The 15,164-nt window shown below is 37.2% G+C and overlaps 3 protein-coding genes across 6 annotated transcripts; 1 reads left to right on the top strand and 2 right to left on the bottom strand.

Moving 5' to 3' along the window:
* Window positions 1,333-3,477, top strand: LOC18790788. Its single transcript, XM_007224275.2, has 2 exons — window positions 1,333-2,326; window positions 2,776-3,477. The coding sequence occupies exons 1-2, from the start codon at window positions 1,657-1,659 to the stop codon at window positions 3,414-3,416; spliced, it is 1,311 nt and encodes a 436-aa protein (XP_007224337.1). The 5' UTR covers window positions 1,333-1,656; the 3' UTR covers window positions 3,417-3,477.
* Window positions 5,587-9,076, bottom strand: LOC18788325 (pentatricopeptide repeat-containing protein At4g08210). 4 transcript variants are annotated; one of them, XM_020560701.1, is made up of 3 exons: window positions 6,637-9,076; window positions 6,328-6,382; window positions 5,587-6,195 (listed from the first exon to the last, which is right to left on the bottom strand). In XM_020560701.1, exon 1 carries the CDS (start codon window positions 8,908-8,910, stop codon window positions 6,835-6,837), a length of 2,076 nt encoding a protein of 691 aa, XP_020416290.1. In that variant the 5' UTR covers window positions 8,911-9,076; the 3' UTR covers window positions 5,587-6,195; window positions 6,328-6,382; window positions 6,637-6,834. The 4 variants fall into 4 exon arrangements, with proteins under 4 accessions (XP_020416290.1, XP_020416302.1, XP_007224379.1 ...); XM_020560713.1 differs by having other exon boundaries at window positions 5,587-6,063; XM_007224317.2 differs by having other exon boundaries at window positions 6,642-9,076.
* Window positions 9,684-14,309, bottom strand: LOC18791332 (uncharacterized protein At1g04910). Its single transcript, XM_007221733.2, has 10 exons — window positions 13,704-14,309; window positions 12,955-13,033; window positions 12,718-12,785; window positions 12,456-12,544; window positions 11,891-12,088; window positions 11,593-11,797; window positions 11,319-11,486; window positions 10,862-11,029; window positions 10,392-10,582; window positions 9,684-10,239 (listed from the first exon to the last, which is right to left on the bottom strand). The coding sequence occupies exons 1-10, from the start codon at window positions 14,088-14,090 to the stop codon at window positions 10,059-10,061; spliced, it is 1,734 nt and encodes a 577-aa protein (XP_007221795.2). The 5' UTR covers window positions 14,091-14,309; the 3' UTR covers window positions 9,684-10,058.

Genomic DNA, 15,164 nt, shown 5'->3' with positions numbered 1-15,164 from the left:
TACCGTTGGAATGTAATCATCTAACTAAAAATTAATTTGGCAATAGATGAAGAAACCCTTTTAAACTCTTGTCCTAGACTTTCATTCTTAAACGTTAGATGCTCATAACATTCACACCCTGAATTGCTCTGTTAGTTCCCCACATCTTAAAACTATTACATGTTTTAAATACAGCATTAGAAAAGGAGGTCCAAATCAAATTTGAATTGTTATTCCTCTTTCTTAACAGTACAAATTTTCGAATTGTTAACTCTGTGATTCTCATACTCCATACTTTGTACTTAGCAACGGTTACCAAGCAAAGCTTGCCATCCCTTGGTGTTAAAGCTTAGGGATATGAAAAGCAACAATCAAACATTTAATTAAAGATGAACAACTTGTTGGGTGGAAAGGATTGCTTATTAAAGTACACAACTTTATTCCAACACCATATGGCATTGCATGATTTTGAGAGCAAAAGGAATCAAAATGAAGCAGCTTTGCCCGAGAAGAGAGGTACAGCAATATAATTATTGTCTAATTAGTGTGTGTTTGCTTACCTTATCGTGCGCTGTGCTTAGCCCAAAAAAAGTCTTCCCTTGGGCTTAGGATGGAACCGAAGCCTAGCTTGAAGTTTCTGTTGGCAACCTCTGCCTCGCCATAAATTGCTGTTGGGTTTCTGAAACCGAGCCCCAGTTGGTTGCTCTGCTTCCAATATATTATTCTAAGTGTTTTAAAACCAATCAATAATATATTATTAAGAAGATATTGTGGAAGGATTGTCATATTTATGTGAGAGCCATGCATTGTGTGTGGGTGAGAGGGCCCATTAATTAAATCCTATAGAAAATTAATTGAATGAATCATGTAAAATGCCATTAGTTTCACATTGGTCTCAATTGATTTCTCTTGTTTCACACTAAAATTCATTAGTTTTAAATTCGGGTTTGTAGTTCAAGTAGTTAGGAGCATTTATCCCTGCACATGAGGTCTTAAATTCGATTATCCTCTCTTCCAATATCGCATATATATTTTAAAAAATCATTTGTTTTATTTGTAGTATATAACAAATGGTTAACATCACACTAATGCCATTTGAAAAACAGATCATGTTGTTTGAATGGTTTTTATTTCTTAATAGTAAAAGAAACACAACTACCATAAAAAATATGTAGAACTCTTTCCACTTTTTGTTATTTTTTGAATGTAGTAATATCAATATGTTTCAATTGATAATCATGTATGAGATTTGAAGGGTTTTTTGAATCATATAAGATTTGAAGTTTTGAATCTTCATCCCAAGCTATGTTTCTTTTTTGTCACTGACTCAGTAGTAATAAGAGATATATTAAATATGTGCAACCCATAATTTTCTCTTCTCTTGCCATCCAAGCATCACTCCCCCATCATTAACAAATAACAATATCTTTACACAGATCAATCACTTATCTATTTATAAATCAACTTCTGTACACACAACAAGAAAAGCCCCACAGAACCCTAATCTAGAAAAAGCTTTCTACAAAAGCAAGCAAAGGGAGCTCCTTTGCAACCCCACCCAGCTGTCAGTCTCAGCTCATGTCTCTGAAAGAACCCCCATCTGCAATTCTGAAACTAAAACCACAAACCACCATTTTACTCAGCTCAAACACCACAAATTAGAAGTCTTCTTCAGCCATGGCTACCTCTAAACTCAAAACCCAAAGAAAACCCAACAAGCAAATACACCAAAAGGCTCAGAAACAGAACCAAAACCAGAACCAGAAGCCCCAAAAGACAGAGAAGCCACCCTATTGGTCTGTTGTAAGAGGCTTATTGACCTGTAAACATCTCCAACCACTTCAGCTACAACAAGAGCGCAAACAGCAGCTACTGCAACAACAACAACAGCATGAGCAAGCCATGGAGGAAAGTAATGCTGCCAAGAAAAGCAAGAAAATGAGATGCTCTGGCTCACTGTGTAACAACACCAAAATCATGCACAGGCCTGAAATAGGATCTCCTGACGTTCATAAGAAAAGGGCTTCAATGGGTTCAAGTAACAGTAATGAAACTTCAAGCAGATCCATGAAAGCTCCTCTGCATGAGCTCAATGGGGTTGTTTCTACCTCTTCTTCTTCATTATCTGCAGTATCTACTAATAATTCTACTGTTGGTGGTGGGTCTTTTAGAGCAATGCCTTTCAGGAGATTCTCTGGCTGCTATGAGTGCAGAATGGTGGTTGATCCTGTTCTTGGTTTTGCTAGAGACCCTTCTCTGAGAGGCAGCATTTGTTCATGTCCTGAATGTGGTGAGATTTTCATGAAAGCTGAGAACTTGGAGCTTCATCAGGCTGTTAGGCATGCAGGTACCTCTCACAATTCTCAACAATTTTAATCATGCACGCATGTGATGTGATCTGAGAAAACCCTTTATTGCGTTTAATAATTAAATGTCTTTATTCATAACAGAAAAGGTACATTAAAAATTAATTTATCTCTACGCTCTGAGCTTATAATAAGTATTATCAGCTAGGACTTGTGAAGCCATAAACTTTCAGTTTCAGAACCTCTCTCTCTCTCTCTCTCTCTCTCTCTCTCTTTCTCACACTTCAATGCAGAATTAATTTCTGTTACTAGCTAGTTACAATGAGTTCATGAGCACCATTCCTCTTCCTGCATCATTTCCAAAACATGTTACCAATATCAATACACAATTTACAGAAAACCATGTTCAAATTTTCAGTCTTTTCAAATAAATTTCAGAAAACCATGCTCAAAGTTTCAATTTTTTTAATCTCTATCACAAAATCCACAGTTTCTGAACTGGGTCCTGAAGACACAAGCAAGAACATAGTGGAGATCATATTCCAGTCCAGCTGGCTAAAGAAACAGACCCCAATATGTAAAATCGACCGCATCCTCAAAGTCCACAACACCCAAAAGACCATCTCCAAATTTGAAGAGTACAGAGAATCCATCAAAGCCAAAGCCACCAAGCTCCCCAAGAAACACCCTCGCTGCATTGCAGACGGCAATGAGCTCCTCAGGTTCCACAGCACCACATTTGTGTGCTCACTAGGCCTAAACGGCTCCTCCAATCTCTGCAACTCAATTCCACATTGCAATATCTGCAGCATAATAAAAAATGGGTTCAATAAGTTCTCTGGAGACCTAATCGAAGACGGCATTTTGACAACAGCAACAAGTGGAAGAGCTCATGACAAGGCTGTGGTTGCTGCAGAGGACAATGGCAAGAGGGCAATGCTGGTTTGTCGTGTGATTGCAGGGAGGGTGAAGAAGAACATGGAGGATAGTATTGGTATTGGACCCATTGGTATGGAAGAGTATGACTCTGTGGCTGGAGCTGTGGGAGTTTACTCTAATTTGGATGAGTTGTATGTGTTTAATCCCAAGGCTATTTTGCCTTGTTTTGTTGTCATATATGGAGGTTTCTAAACTTTTTAATGAGTTTTTGGCCACACTTATGTTATATATTGCTGAGATGATTAAGACTCAATTCTCCTTTGACTCGTTTAGCTGTTTATGTATAAGGAAAATTTATGCATATGCATCAAACTGTAATTTGTCTGTATAATCTTTTGAATATTGTCTAAAATTTGGTGATCTGTGGGGAGTGAGTGAAGTGATCCACTATGATCAGTCTATCAGTTTAGAACTTAGAAGGATGTGCATGCACATAGATTGGTGGAATTGTTTAGATCATTTTTGTTGGGTCAACGAGGAACCCTAAAGTTCTTGGTGCCAGCTGACAGATGCTAAATGACAAAGGAGTCATGCTGGTTTAGATAAATTATTTGCATAAAAATTTGTGTAACTGTTAGTGCATTAATGACTAAGGTGACATTACGTGAAAACTGGGTTTTGGAATTTGTATATCTTAATCCGACCAAGGGGGTAAATTTTTTGGTCTCTTTAATCTAAATTTCTATTTGCATTCCCGTTGCAATGTAAGTTGTGAGGGAAGAAGGAAGAAAATAATAATTCCTTGAGAAACTACAAGTCAGAAATACAATACAATAATCATCAAGCTTTAATGTCCAAGTCCAACCTAATGGCCCCAAATTCCCAATTAGGCCATTATTAAGGGCTCCTCCTAAGTTCTTTGGCCTTGAAAGTTTGATACGAGCTTAAAGAAGGGTAGGCAGCTTTACATCAAACAAAAGGAAATGGACAAGCTTGCGCTTTCAAGGCTAAGCGAAAGGGAAACAAACAGACTAAATGAAAGGAACAAACATGAATACAAGTAGGTTCTCATATTTTTCATGTGCTCACACACTGAGAGGTCAAAAGTAACACAATCTTTTTTAGTATTAGATATTAGACTCCACAGGAAATGGATATTCAAACTCAAAACCTCTTTCAACTTTAATTATTAAAAATGGGGTTAAATATTATTTTAGTCACTGTGTTTTACTTGAAAATTCAATTTGGTCACTGTGTTTTGTAAAATTTACAATTTATAAACATTTTATTATCTTCCATTAACTTTCTTTAAGTGCAGTTTTTATTTTTATTTTTTTACGAGTTAGGATATGTTGTACTATTAGGGTTTAACAAATTGGAGGAAATCTTGGGTTCAAATCGAAATTGTGAGAGGTCAAATTGGATGCTATATTGAAGCTTGAATCGATTGAGTGAGAACCATATTGTGACTTTTGATGGCAAGGAGACGTAATCAAGGCGATAGAGCATCAAAATATATTAGAAAGTTGTTAAATTCATTTTAATTTGATTTGGCTTTTTTATTTTCCTTATACCTCATAATTTCAATTTCAACCCAAGATTTCTCTCAATTTGTGAAACTTTATAAAAAAAAACTGTACTTAATGGAATATAACTTAATGTCTATAAATTGTAAACTTTGGAAAATATATTGAACAATTTGACTTTTTTTTTTTCAGAAACCAAATTGAATTTTCATGTAAAAGTTAATGACCAAAAAAGTATTTAACCATTAAAAATAAATAAGATTTAAAATATGTTGCCCATTGCACCATGAATTCAATTCAAATGCTAATCTGCTCAATGCATTCTCTTGCTAGGGCAGAAGCTACCTTCCAAATCTTGTGTCATTTCATGTCTTCTGGTCTTGTTTTTACTGAGCAAAGCAATAAGGATAGAAGGTTACGCATGGATTCTTGATATGAGGGCCCCGCCCTAGTTTTACTAATTCTTGACTCTTTTTTTGTACTCATTGTCTCATCATTTGGAATTTTCTTGGTGTTTGATTAGAAGGTTCTAAGTTCTAACAACAACAATGGTGCATGCAACGGTATGGCTCGATTTTGTCCTCATCCGATTTCTTCCTTTTTTTAGTCAACTTGTTTCCATGATCTCTCCCATCTCTCTACTTTTGATATTTATTTATAATTTCATATATATATATAATTAAAATAATAATTTATTTACTTTCCACCTCTAAACACAGATACCGTATCATCACTTCAATCAATGATACTTCCGTTTATCTTTTATACAAGATTATAACCTCTCTTTTTTGACCTTTTAGAATAAAATTATTTAAAAAATGCTTTAATTGTTTTAGAAAATGACATGTTGCACATTTTCAATCGATGTATATATATACAGATGAGGTGGTAATTAGTAATGCACCAGAATAATTTCACCATACGGTCAAGTTTGGCGCCAAAAATAGAAAGGCGCGAAAATTATGAATTTTTTTTATACGTAAATATCTGTGTAGCTTTTCTGTATTAACTTTATGTTATGAGCCATAGATGACAGTAAAAAAACTGAAAAAGAAAGAATAATCCAAGGCATGCTTGAGGAAAGGGAAGCTCATGCTCTCACTTTATAAAGAGGAGAGAGAAAGGGTCAGGTCAGGAGGAGGAGGGGGAAAATGACAAAGAGTTCTCTGCCATTTCTGCACGGTGGAGGCCTTACAAAGCAAAGATCTGTTTTATCTGCGTTCAACAGTGAAGATGGAGGACCTCACTGCCTGCAACTGGTGGAGCCCACCCATGTTCCTCTTGTTGCTCCAATTCTGTCGGGTCAAGCTCATTTGGGTTGGACCAGCTTACCCGGTTTAATTTCCAGGACCATCTTATCTTTTACCCTCTTCCTGGATTGGGATGAGAGCAATAACTTGTAGTTAAAGCCTATTTGACAGAAAGATAACAATTGGCACATGCAAGACTAGAGGCAAAATTGACAACTGATCAGCTCAATTGGCTTCTCTCTTTTTTCCCCCCTTCTGCCATACAAGGAAAATATGATTTATTAGGTGAAGACCAAGAGGAATGCGTATCTTTCCTTTTATGGCAAGAAGGAAGCAATGATAAAATAGAAATTAGTTATGCATAGACCAGAGATAAGGGTTATGTACCGAGATCTTTCTGAGCAACTGTGCATTTAGATGATGCAGTTAGCTGTATCAAAACCTGCATTAAACAGGAAAACAACAATAAGTAAACAAAACAAATATGATAGACAAGTGACAGCAGAAGCACAAAATGAAAAGCACAGTTGAACTACATAAGTAAATTAGTCTGCTTCTATCATTTTCTTCTATTAAGAGGGGAAATTTTTGATGGCTTGGCTAGATCCAAATTTCAACCTCAAGAAAGAGGGAAAAAAATCAGATTGATTTGTAGGTTTAAAATTAAAACAGAGTTAAGGAAGTGGTTTGACATACCATACCATAAAATAAAATAAAATCTCCTTGGACTATGCCACCAAGGGCCATCTGTTTTCGGAGATTCTTTTCGGAGATTAAGCTCGTGTAGGGACTTAACTTCAGAATGGTATCTGCATCGTAGTTCGTCCAAATATGGATGCAAAGGAAGTTAGTTTCTGCACCATATACAATTTAAAAATGCAGTATTTCTTAACTTCAAACTTCAATCCAGCTCCTTCCTGCTTCTTTTGCACCCACTTTCTTGACAGCTGCTCTAACCTTGCTTAAATCATTCCACATTCCCAATTCTGCATAAACATTTGAAAGTGTCACATATGTGGAAGGGTCTTCTGGCAAAGTTGTGAGAATGTGATCAGCAATAACATTAACAAGTTCAGTGTTTTTATGAGTTCCACAGGCCCCGAGCAATGTTCTCCATATGATTGGGTCAGGCTCAAATGGCATTTCAGCAATTAACTGTTCTGCCTCTTTAAAGTATCCAGCTTGACCGAGAATGTCAACCATGCAATAATAATGCTCTAAACCAGGTTCCACTCCATGTTCAATTTTCATGGAATTGAATATGGTCCGTGCCTCTTCAACTAGTCCAGCATGCCTACAGGCAGAAAGAACACCTAGATATGTAATTTCATTTGGCTTCAATCCTGCTTCTATCATCTGATGGAATAATCTAATTGCTTCCTCTGCTCTTCCATTTTGCCCACACCCCACAATTATCCCCGTCCAACATACGGTGTCTCTTTCTTCCAAAGAATCAAACAGAGCTAACCCATCCTCAATTTCACCACATTTTGAGTACACATCAAGCAAGGATGTTACTACAACTTCCTCAGATTCATATCCACTCTTAACACAGAAAGCATGAACCTGTTTGCCACTTCCAAGAGAGGTTAAACTAGAACAAACTTTTAGAATAAACGAAATGACAAATTGATCTACTTCAATATCCAAATACACCATATCCCGAAACAGTGAAAAGGCTAGCCAGCTTAGTCCCTTTGTAGCACACCCTATGATCAAACCAGACCAAGCTACAGTGTCTTTTTTCGGAAGCCTGTCAAACAATCCTAATGCTTCCTTAATGTTCCCCAGTCTTGCATAGAGATCTATAAGAATGCTTCCAACAATATGATATAACTCGTACCCTGTGGTGACAACCAAGCCATGCACTTGACGACCAAGTCTCAAGTTGAGTAAGCTGATGCAAGCCTTTAAAGCACCGCTGAAAGTGTAGGAATCCATGCATGCACCGGAGCAATGGATTTTTGAAACTAAATCCAAAGCTGCACTATTGTGTTCGTTAATGACATATCCTGAAAGCATAGAATTCCAAAGTGCCAAACTATCAGAAATGGAAGCATTGCACCTTGAGTGCTGATCAAACAGCTTTATGGCTTCAGTCAGTCCATTGCAATTTGAATACATATCAACCAGAGCTGACACAGTAAAACAGTCAGACTCAAAACCTGACTTTGTGGCATAACAGTGAATCTGTTTCCCAGAAGCTAGCAACCCGTGGCGACCGCAGGTTTTAAGAGCACACGGGAAAGTAAAACCATCGAGTCTGAGGCCTTCTCGGTGCATTAAACACATAAATTCAAAAGCACGTGGGCTTCCATTGTTTGCGAAACCAGCAATAATGCTGTTCCAAGATACAACATTTGGCTCTTGCATTTGATGAAACAAATTCACTGCCTCATCCATCAAATCAGCCTTAGTGTACCCCGAAATGATCGTGTTCCAAGAAGTGGTGTTTTTACTCGACATGTCATCAAAAACTTTCTTAGCATCACTTAAACTCCCACATTTTACGTACATGTCCAAAAGGGCATTCATCAAAACAGTGTCAAACTCCAACCTATCACTAGATATCCTCTCATGAATCAATTTACCCGTTCTGATGTAACCCACCATGCCACAAGCTTTAAGAACCGCAGAGTACATGAACCCATTGGGCGTCTCTGAATCAGACTCCAACATCTGGTTATATAGCCTCACAGCCTTTTCAGGTTTCCCACAATTAGTATAACCAGAGACCATTGTGGTCCATGTAACAACGTTCTTGTCAGGCATTTCATCGAACACTTTCCGTGCGTCTTCTAAACAAGGAAATCCAACGTACATGGAAATCAGATTGTTGGCAAGGAACACGTCATTCCAAACGCCGAGCTTGATCAATTGGCAATGAAATGATTTGCCGTGATTCGAGGCGCGAACTCGCCCGCATTGGCGCAAAGCTAGAGCTATGCGGTTCAAATACACAATTTCCATGGTCAATTGAATATGAGCTCGTGCATCGCCAATAATACAAGCACGTGCCCGCCGCTAGACTGGGCCCTACATGTTTGTAGTGAGGGCCCAGTGCTTTGCCTTACATGGGCTTCTAACACGTGGTCAAGTTTAAGCACCCACGCCACCGCCGACGGAGGCTTCAAATGAATTCTGACAGATATCGTCGTTTTAACGTCTATCAACTTTAAAATTTCTTTTTAAAAAAATACAGCAAAAGATGAAACCGAAAATGTCATATTTACCCTTACCTTAGACACGGGCATGGCATACTTCCATGATGAAGTAATCTTAACTCATGTTTACAAGTGCACTGGTTTTGTACCATATGTTATATTATGGTTAACCATAATCAAATTTTATTGCTTTCATTACAAAAATTTAACAATAGTTTATAGTAATGCATAAGGTGAAGTTAATATATATGTAACAAGTAGTACATGACTGTCTACTTCTTAATCTAGCGTTATTTCTCTTTTTAATATTGAAAGAACAAGTCATCTCAATTGGTACACTAAATATTTTCACATATCAAGCTGACTCTTGGTCTTGTAATATCGAAATAGGTCCCAAAATCGAATCCTCCTCTCTGTTGATTAAAGAAAACAATGCAGCCGCTGTACTTACTATATCAAAGTTGTTTCCAAGATACAAAACGATGCGCAAACTTGCAAGAACAAAGTATTTATGTACTCAGAATTCAGAAATGCCTTGAAGGCTAACGAAAAACAATCAAACTGCAAAACCAGCGTATCAACCCCTAAACCCCATCTGACCCGAGCTGGAATGTCATATCTAGCTAAAAACTTATATGTCAAACATCCAATCTATGTACGACAAATGTTGAACAATGCCCCAACATTGCCAGAGGCTGCTCCTGACATATCCATACGAAAAAGGGAAAAAAGAATAACATGAAATAAGGGAATCCTACTGCAACCAAAATTGGAAAACCTGCTGTGAGGACTATCTACATTTTCCCAACAGGCTTTAGAGCAATGAGCCGCTTCAAAATCCACAGTAGAAAAGAGGCCAAGGCCCCAATATAAATCGTGTCTGATGACGGCACAGGTAAAAGAAACTTTTGAAGCTTTAGGTTTGTTTTTTCATCTCCTAGATTGTCATGAAAATCAAGAATGTGCAGATGGGTCAATCCGAGTGCTATTGTGTTTTTGGAGACACCCACAATCTGGCAAAGGGTAGCTGTATACAGAAGATTTTTTGGTGAATTTTTTCACTCTAGGTATTATCTTTCCCTTGCGGTCACTTTCCGTGAGCATTGCTTCCATCTCAAGTTTGAAATCTTTCCAGCTGCAAAACCAAATATATACAGAGTTTGCATATAAGCCTACTGTTAGCATATATAAACTTGAAATCTTAAAAAGGGTGTTGCAAGCAGAAAGTCTTTTATTTTACAGAAACTACACCTACGCTATTTTACATAAACTACACCTACACAATACCTGATACTCATGTCATGCAGTAAAACAACAAGCTTGCGCTTATCAGGTATAATGGTCTTGGCATGTCCACCATTAAGGAATCTCCGATGACCCATTAGGAAATGTGGGAAGTTCCCACCCTGTGTTGTTACAAAAACCTCACTAGACAAGCATACTGTATAATCCAAAGCTGCCAATCTCGAAGAATATCCCTAGCAAAAGAGATAACCAGATTTAGAGCAAGTATGTGGAAGCTCAACATGAGAGTGGCTATTTCATTTTTGGTACAGATTGGTTTCTTCGGAGTTCATAGCATTTGTCAACCCATTACTAAAATCATGAATTTAACCAGGCTGAACTTTACAATTTCAAAGATAGAAGTAGAGCCAGAGTAGATAAACTTTTGGGGAGGTAGATTTCAAAGTGATTGTTTCACCAATTCCAAAATACTCTCTTGGCACACAGTTAATAAAAGCTAGTAAGATATGTACCTTAAAAGGAGCAAGCTCATCTGGTGTTGCAAGAGACTCCTTTGTATGCAGATAGGGAAACATCTTTACCAGAGGGGCTAAATGTTTCTCTGCCCAGTAGATTTTTCCTGAGGCTAAATAAATTGAAGTGCTATTATCAAACCCCATACCCCGCAGCATCATTCCAACCTACACTGACAACAAATGTGCAGGAAAGAGATTATTTCTCCACGGTAGACAGCTATGAGCAAGAAAGTACGAGATACATGTGGAATTATGACAACAAAATTAGAATCTAACATAACCACATTTTCTCCTTTAAAAAAAGGTTTATCGGGAATACCTTACATTCAAAGTTCTAAAGGTCTAAAAAGCAACAAAAGTTATCAAAGTAGATTAACGCCAAAGGTTTATCTGGAACACCTTACATTCAAAGTTACAGGTCTAAAAAGCAATAATAGTTATCAAAGTAGATTACCTCCAAAGGGGTTAGTGGGCATTTTCCATCAATCCGATTGAGACCAGGCAGAGTTACACGGCCTTTTCGTTTGAACTTATCTCCCCATCCTTTTTGTCGAATTGAATTCATTTCACTATTTTCAGCCTCTCCCCCATCATACAAACAACATGAGAATGCCACCATGTCCTGCAGGATGAAGAAAGACAGTTGATAACATGATTAATTTTCTTGACCATTAAACATAAGATGAACCAAAAACTTTTAACAATTTACAGAAAATAAGCTCCATTACCTCCTCAAAACGGAGGTGGATTGAAACATACTTTCCACCAGTCCTTGAACTCATCTCAGTCATTCGTTCAACTAGTTTCCTTGCCAAATTTGATATGGGAGAAGAGAACTTCAATGCTTCATAATTAGCAAGGCATCTTAAATGCTGAATAGAAGGTGGGACATTCATTGCTAATCTATTAGCAAATGGAGCTATGCGGATTACCCTGCATAAACCAAAAAGCAAGCAAAAACAACAGAATTAACTTCCAAAAAGAAAATTGATATAGAATGGAAAAAAAAAATAGTTCAGTACCTACCCCTGCCTCTGCAGGATAGGATAAACTTCTCCTTTGTAATAACGGACAGGAGCCCAAGCTTGGACACGAAGGGTTGGTATGTTAGCGATGCTGTGATCATATCTCTCCAATACCATCTCAGGTAGCTCTTTAACCACTTTAACATGGCCTTCAAGGGCGGCTATGAAATGATCTTCATCATATATATCACCAAAAGTGCTGCCAAACAAAAGATACTTTTTTATATTTGAATTGAAAGCACAATAAGGAAATTTCACAAGATCATTTAACGCAAGATTATAAAGAGATCATTCTCCTCATGCTGTCTATAAGCTCCAAGTTCTCCTATCACATGACAGGCTTTTCAATAGATGTTATTGGTCATTTAGATGACGACTGCGTATGAACCTGACAACCCCATTTTAGCTCCGGACACATTGAAGTTGGTTAGACATGGTTATACACACTTATCAAGATTAATGAGGCAATGCTAAACTATAATGCAGTATTGAATCAATTTTCTTCATTGAAAGAACTATTATTTAAAGTTTTAAGAGTCAGGACTTTAATAATATAGTTCCTTTACCTTGGATCCCTCCAAACATTATGAAATTCAAAGTTAGGAATAACGAGAATTGCATTCAAGAGTCCAGCAAGAGCCACGGCATTGCAAATCTGTGAAAAAGCATGTTTTAGTAGGAAGAACAAACTGTATATTCCAGCACATAGGAGATATGTGAAGTTACCAAAAAACACACCATAGATATCTGGTAGCCTTAATGCTCTAGTTTTCAAAGAAAACAAATGAAAATTGAAGTAATATAAGAATAATAGGACAAGTAGCATACCGCAGAGCGTTGTTGGTTAAGACCACCATTAACCTCCACAATCAAGTAAACACTAGGGCCAGGGGACTCTGAAATTCAATGGAGAATATATTAGGTGCCAAAAAAAAACTATCAGATAAAGATTTACGACCATTGATTCCAAAACTACCAAACCTTCAATTTCCCACAAGTAAATTTAATAGTTTGTCAAAATTGTAGCAGCCATCTTAATACAAGATTGTGCTGTCTTGAAAATACCTAACTGTAGTCCAGCAGTCGAAGGCGGGCATGGCTTCTGCTCTTTCAGCTTTCTTCTGTATCTCCACACAGAAGACAACTACAGCAAGAAACAACATATCATCTTGGTTAATAGCATTATAGCAAAATTTCACTGCACGTTAAATTCAGCAACAATTGAGGAGCAGAGCACAGTGGCAAAATAACTGAGCAAGTGATAATGGCCATTACAGTAGTACTTGAAAGCAAAATTAGGATCTAAACGTATCCACATCAAAGTTTGACTATCTGCAAATTCCCCGTTTTCATAAACTATCAACTCCTTTTGCTTTCAAAATAAAGATGCCCCAGACCAAATTCAAATAAAATTCTTCTACCCATAACTAACTTCCACGTTCAGATATCAGAAAGTTCATATAATTCAGATACTGTACAAGCGTTTCTTTAGAGAAACACTGGGAAAAAGAGAAGAACAGCGAGAACTAAGTAACTGTGCTACAATCCTACTGTTTATTTGATCGGAAAACTTTAGGGAAAATTTTGAAATCACAGATTTAAGCTGCAATAGTCTTGTATAAGTAAAGTTTTTGTCCTTTAGCTACAAAATGAAAATCTGAAGTCGAAACATTTTATTGCTTTTACTTTTCATGCTTTACTCTTTTGATGGAGAACGACGCTTTTCCTGCATTTTCCCAGAAACCAAACAAACAGAGAGCAACAAAAAGGGTATTCATCAAAACAATAAAGGAGAGAAACCCAAGAAGCCAAACCTCAATTGGGGTGGAATTATCAGCCTGAATGTGAGGCCAGAGCAGCTCAAACATTTCGTGACTACGGTACACAGAACCGGGAAGAGGGGTATGGCCCACCAGACCAGAGAACGGGCCGACACACATGATAAGCCCAGAGACGTAGAGCAGAGGCAGCACCACCAGTAACCGAAGGAATCGGCGGAGGAGAAGAAATCCGGCGACGACGGAGATGGGTTTGGACCGGAACTTCCGGCGGCAGTGGGAGAGTGTGCTGGAGTGTCGGCGGGGTGACGGTGGTGGGCTGGGTGATGTGCTGCTGCTGCTCTCGCTGCCGTTCCCACCTCCACCAACACCGCCATTGCCATTGTAGTGGTGGTGGTGGTGAGGCTTGGCCTTCATTCCCATGCAATTGAAGTGTGAGAGAATTCTAGAGAGAGTGTGTTAAGAGAAAAAGATGGGTTCTCTGATTCAGAGAGTTGCAGCAAGATTTTTAGGAGAAATAGTATGTCAGAGAGAGAGAGAGAGAGAGAGAGAGAGTGGCTTGAATTTGAGTTGAAGCCAAGCCAATGATGGGTACAGTTGTGATGGACTTTCCTTCCTTTCTTTTTCAGGTGATGGGGATGGACAAATAGGCAAATAGACAATAGAGTGTGTTTTGGGTTTTTTCGCGTAACGAATTAATTAACCTCTCTATTATTAGTAGAGATTTGGCTTTCTTGTTCAATTTCTATTCTCAACTAGTCCTACTTTTAATTTTGAATGAAACGTCCTATTCTGTCTGCTTCCCTTTCAAATATCATATGCTATCTATGAGATATGAGGAGGACATCAAAAATTGGGCTCAATGAGATTATCTTTCATTTTTATATTTTTTTTATTATCAAAAAACTAATCAAATTGTTAAATTACAAGAAATGATATTCGAACTCAAGTATTAAAAGACGGAGTCACTGTATCCGCCAACTAACTTAACTCACATATACTTATTTGTTAATTTTTGCACACGCATACCAACCGACTTATGTATAAAAAAATAAGTTAAATTAGTTGGAGATGAAAACATTCTCATTTATTAAATTTGTTTATAAGTTTTAGGGAAAATGTTAGCTATACCACCTATATATTTACATGCACATAAAGTTAATAATATTCACTAATTTCTCTTAATGAAATAGTAAAATAGGTCAGGACCTATGCCACATAAATTGAAATTAAAATTAAAATTTTTTTTTTATTTATATAATCTATATATATAAAGCAAAAGGCAGAGAATGGTGAAACATTCAAAATACCAGAAAATGCCCTTGGTTAATGCAAACATTAAGAATTCAAATTATTAATTAAATGAGGATAATATGGTAAATTCACACTTTTTCATATTTAAAAAAATTAAAAGAAAAAGAAAAATATAAAGCAAAAGGCAGAGAATGGTAAAACATTCAAAATACCAGAAAATGCCCTTGGTTAATGCAAACATTA

Source organism: Prunus persica, chromosome G1 (assembly GCF_000346465.2).
Source record: "Prunus persica cultivar Lovell chromosome G1, Prunus_persica_NCBIv2, whole genome shotgun sequence".
In the NCBI taxonomy this organism is placed as follows: Eukaryota; Viridiplantae; Streptophyta; class Magnoliopsida; order Rosales; family Rosaceae; genus Prunus; species Prunus persica.
The sequence above is the reverse complement of the archived record's forward strand: the minus strand, read 5'-3'. Positions and strand labels throughout refer to the sequence as shown.

Excerpts from the sequence above, each read along its gene's own strand:
- LOC18790788 (XM_007224275.2), top strand. The coding sequence starts at position 1,657 with ATGGCTACCTCTAAACTCAAAACCCAAAGAAAACCCAACAAGCAAATA. Across the intron at positions 2,327-2,775 it reads TCAGGCTGTTAGGCATGCAG|TTTCTGAACTGGGTCCTGAA; the intron begins GTACCTCTCACA and ends CAAAATCCACAG.
- LOC18788325 (XM_020560701.1), bottom strand. The coding sequence starts at position 8,910 with ATGGAAATTGTGTATTTGAACCGCATAGCTCTAGCTTTGCGCCAATGC.
- LOC18791332 (XM_007221733.2), bottom strand. The coding sequence starts at position 14,090 with ATGGGAATGAAGGCCAAGCCTCACCACCACCACCACTACAATGGCAAT. Across the intron at positions 11,030-11,318 it reads GCCCACTAACCCCTTTGGAG|GTTGGAATGATGCTGCGGGG; the intron begins GTAATCTACTTT and ends TTGTCAGTGTAG. Across the intron at positions 10,240-10,391 it reads CTGCATGACATGAGTATCAG|CTGGAAAGATTTCAAACTTG; the intron begins GTATTGTGTAGG and ends TTGGTTTTGCAG.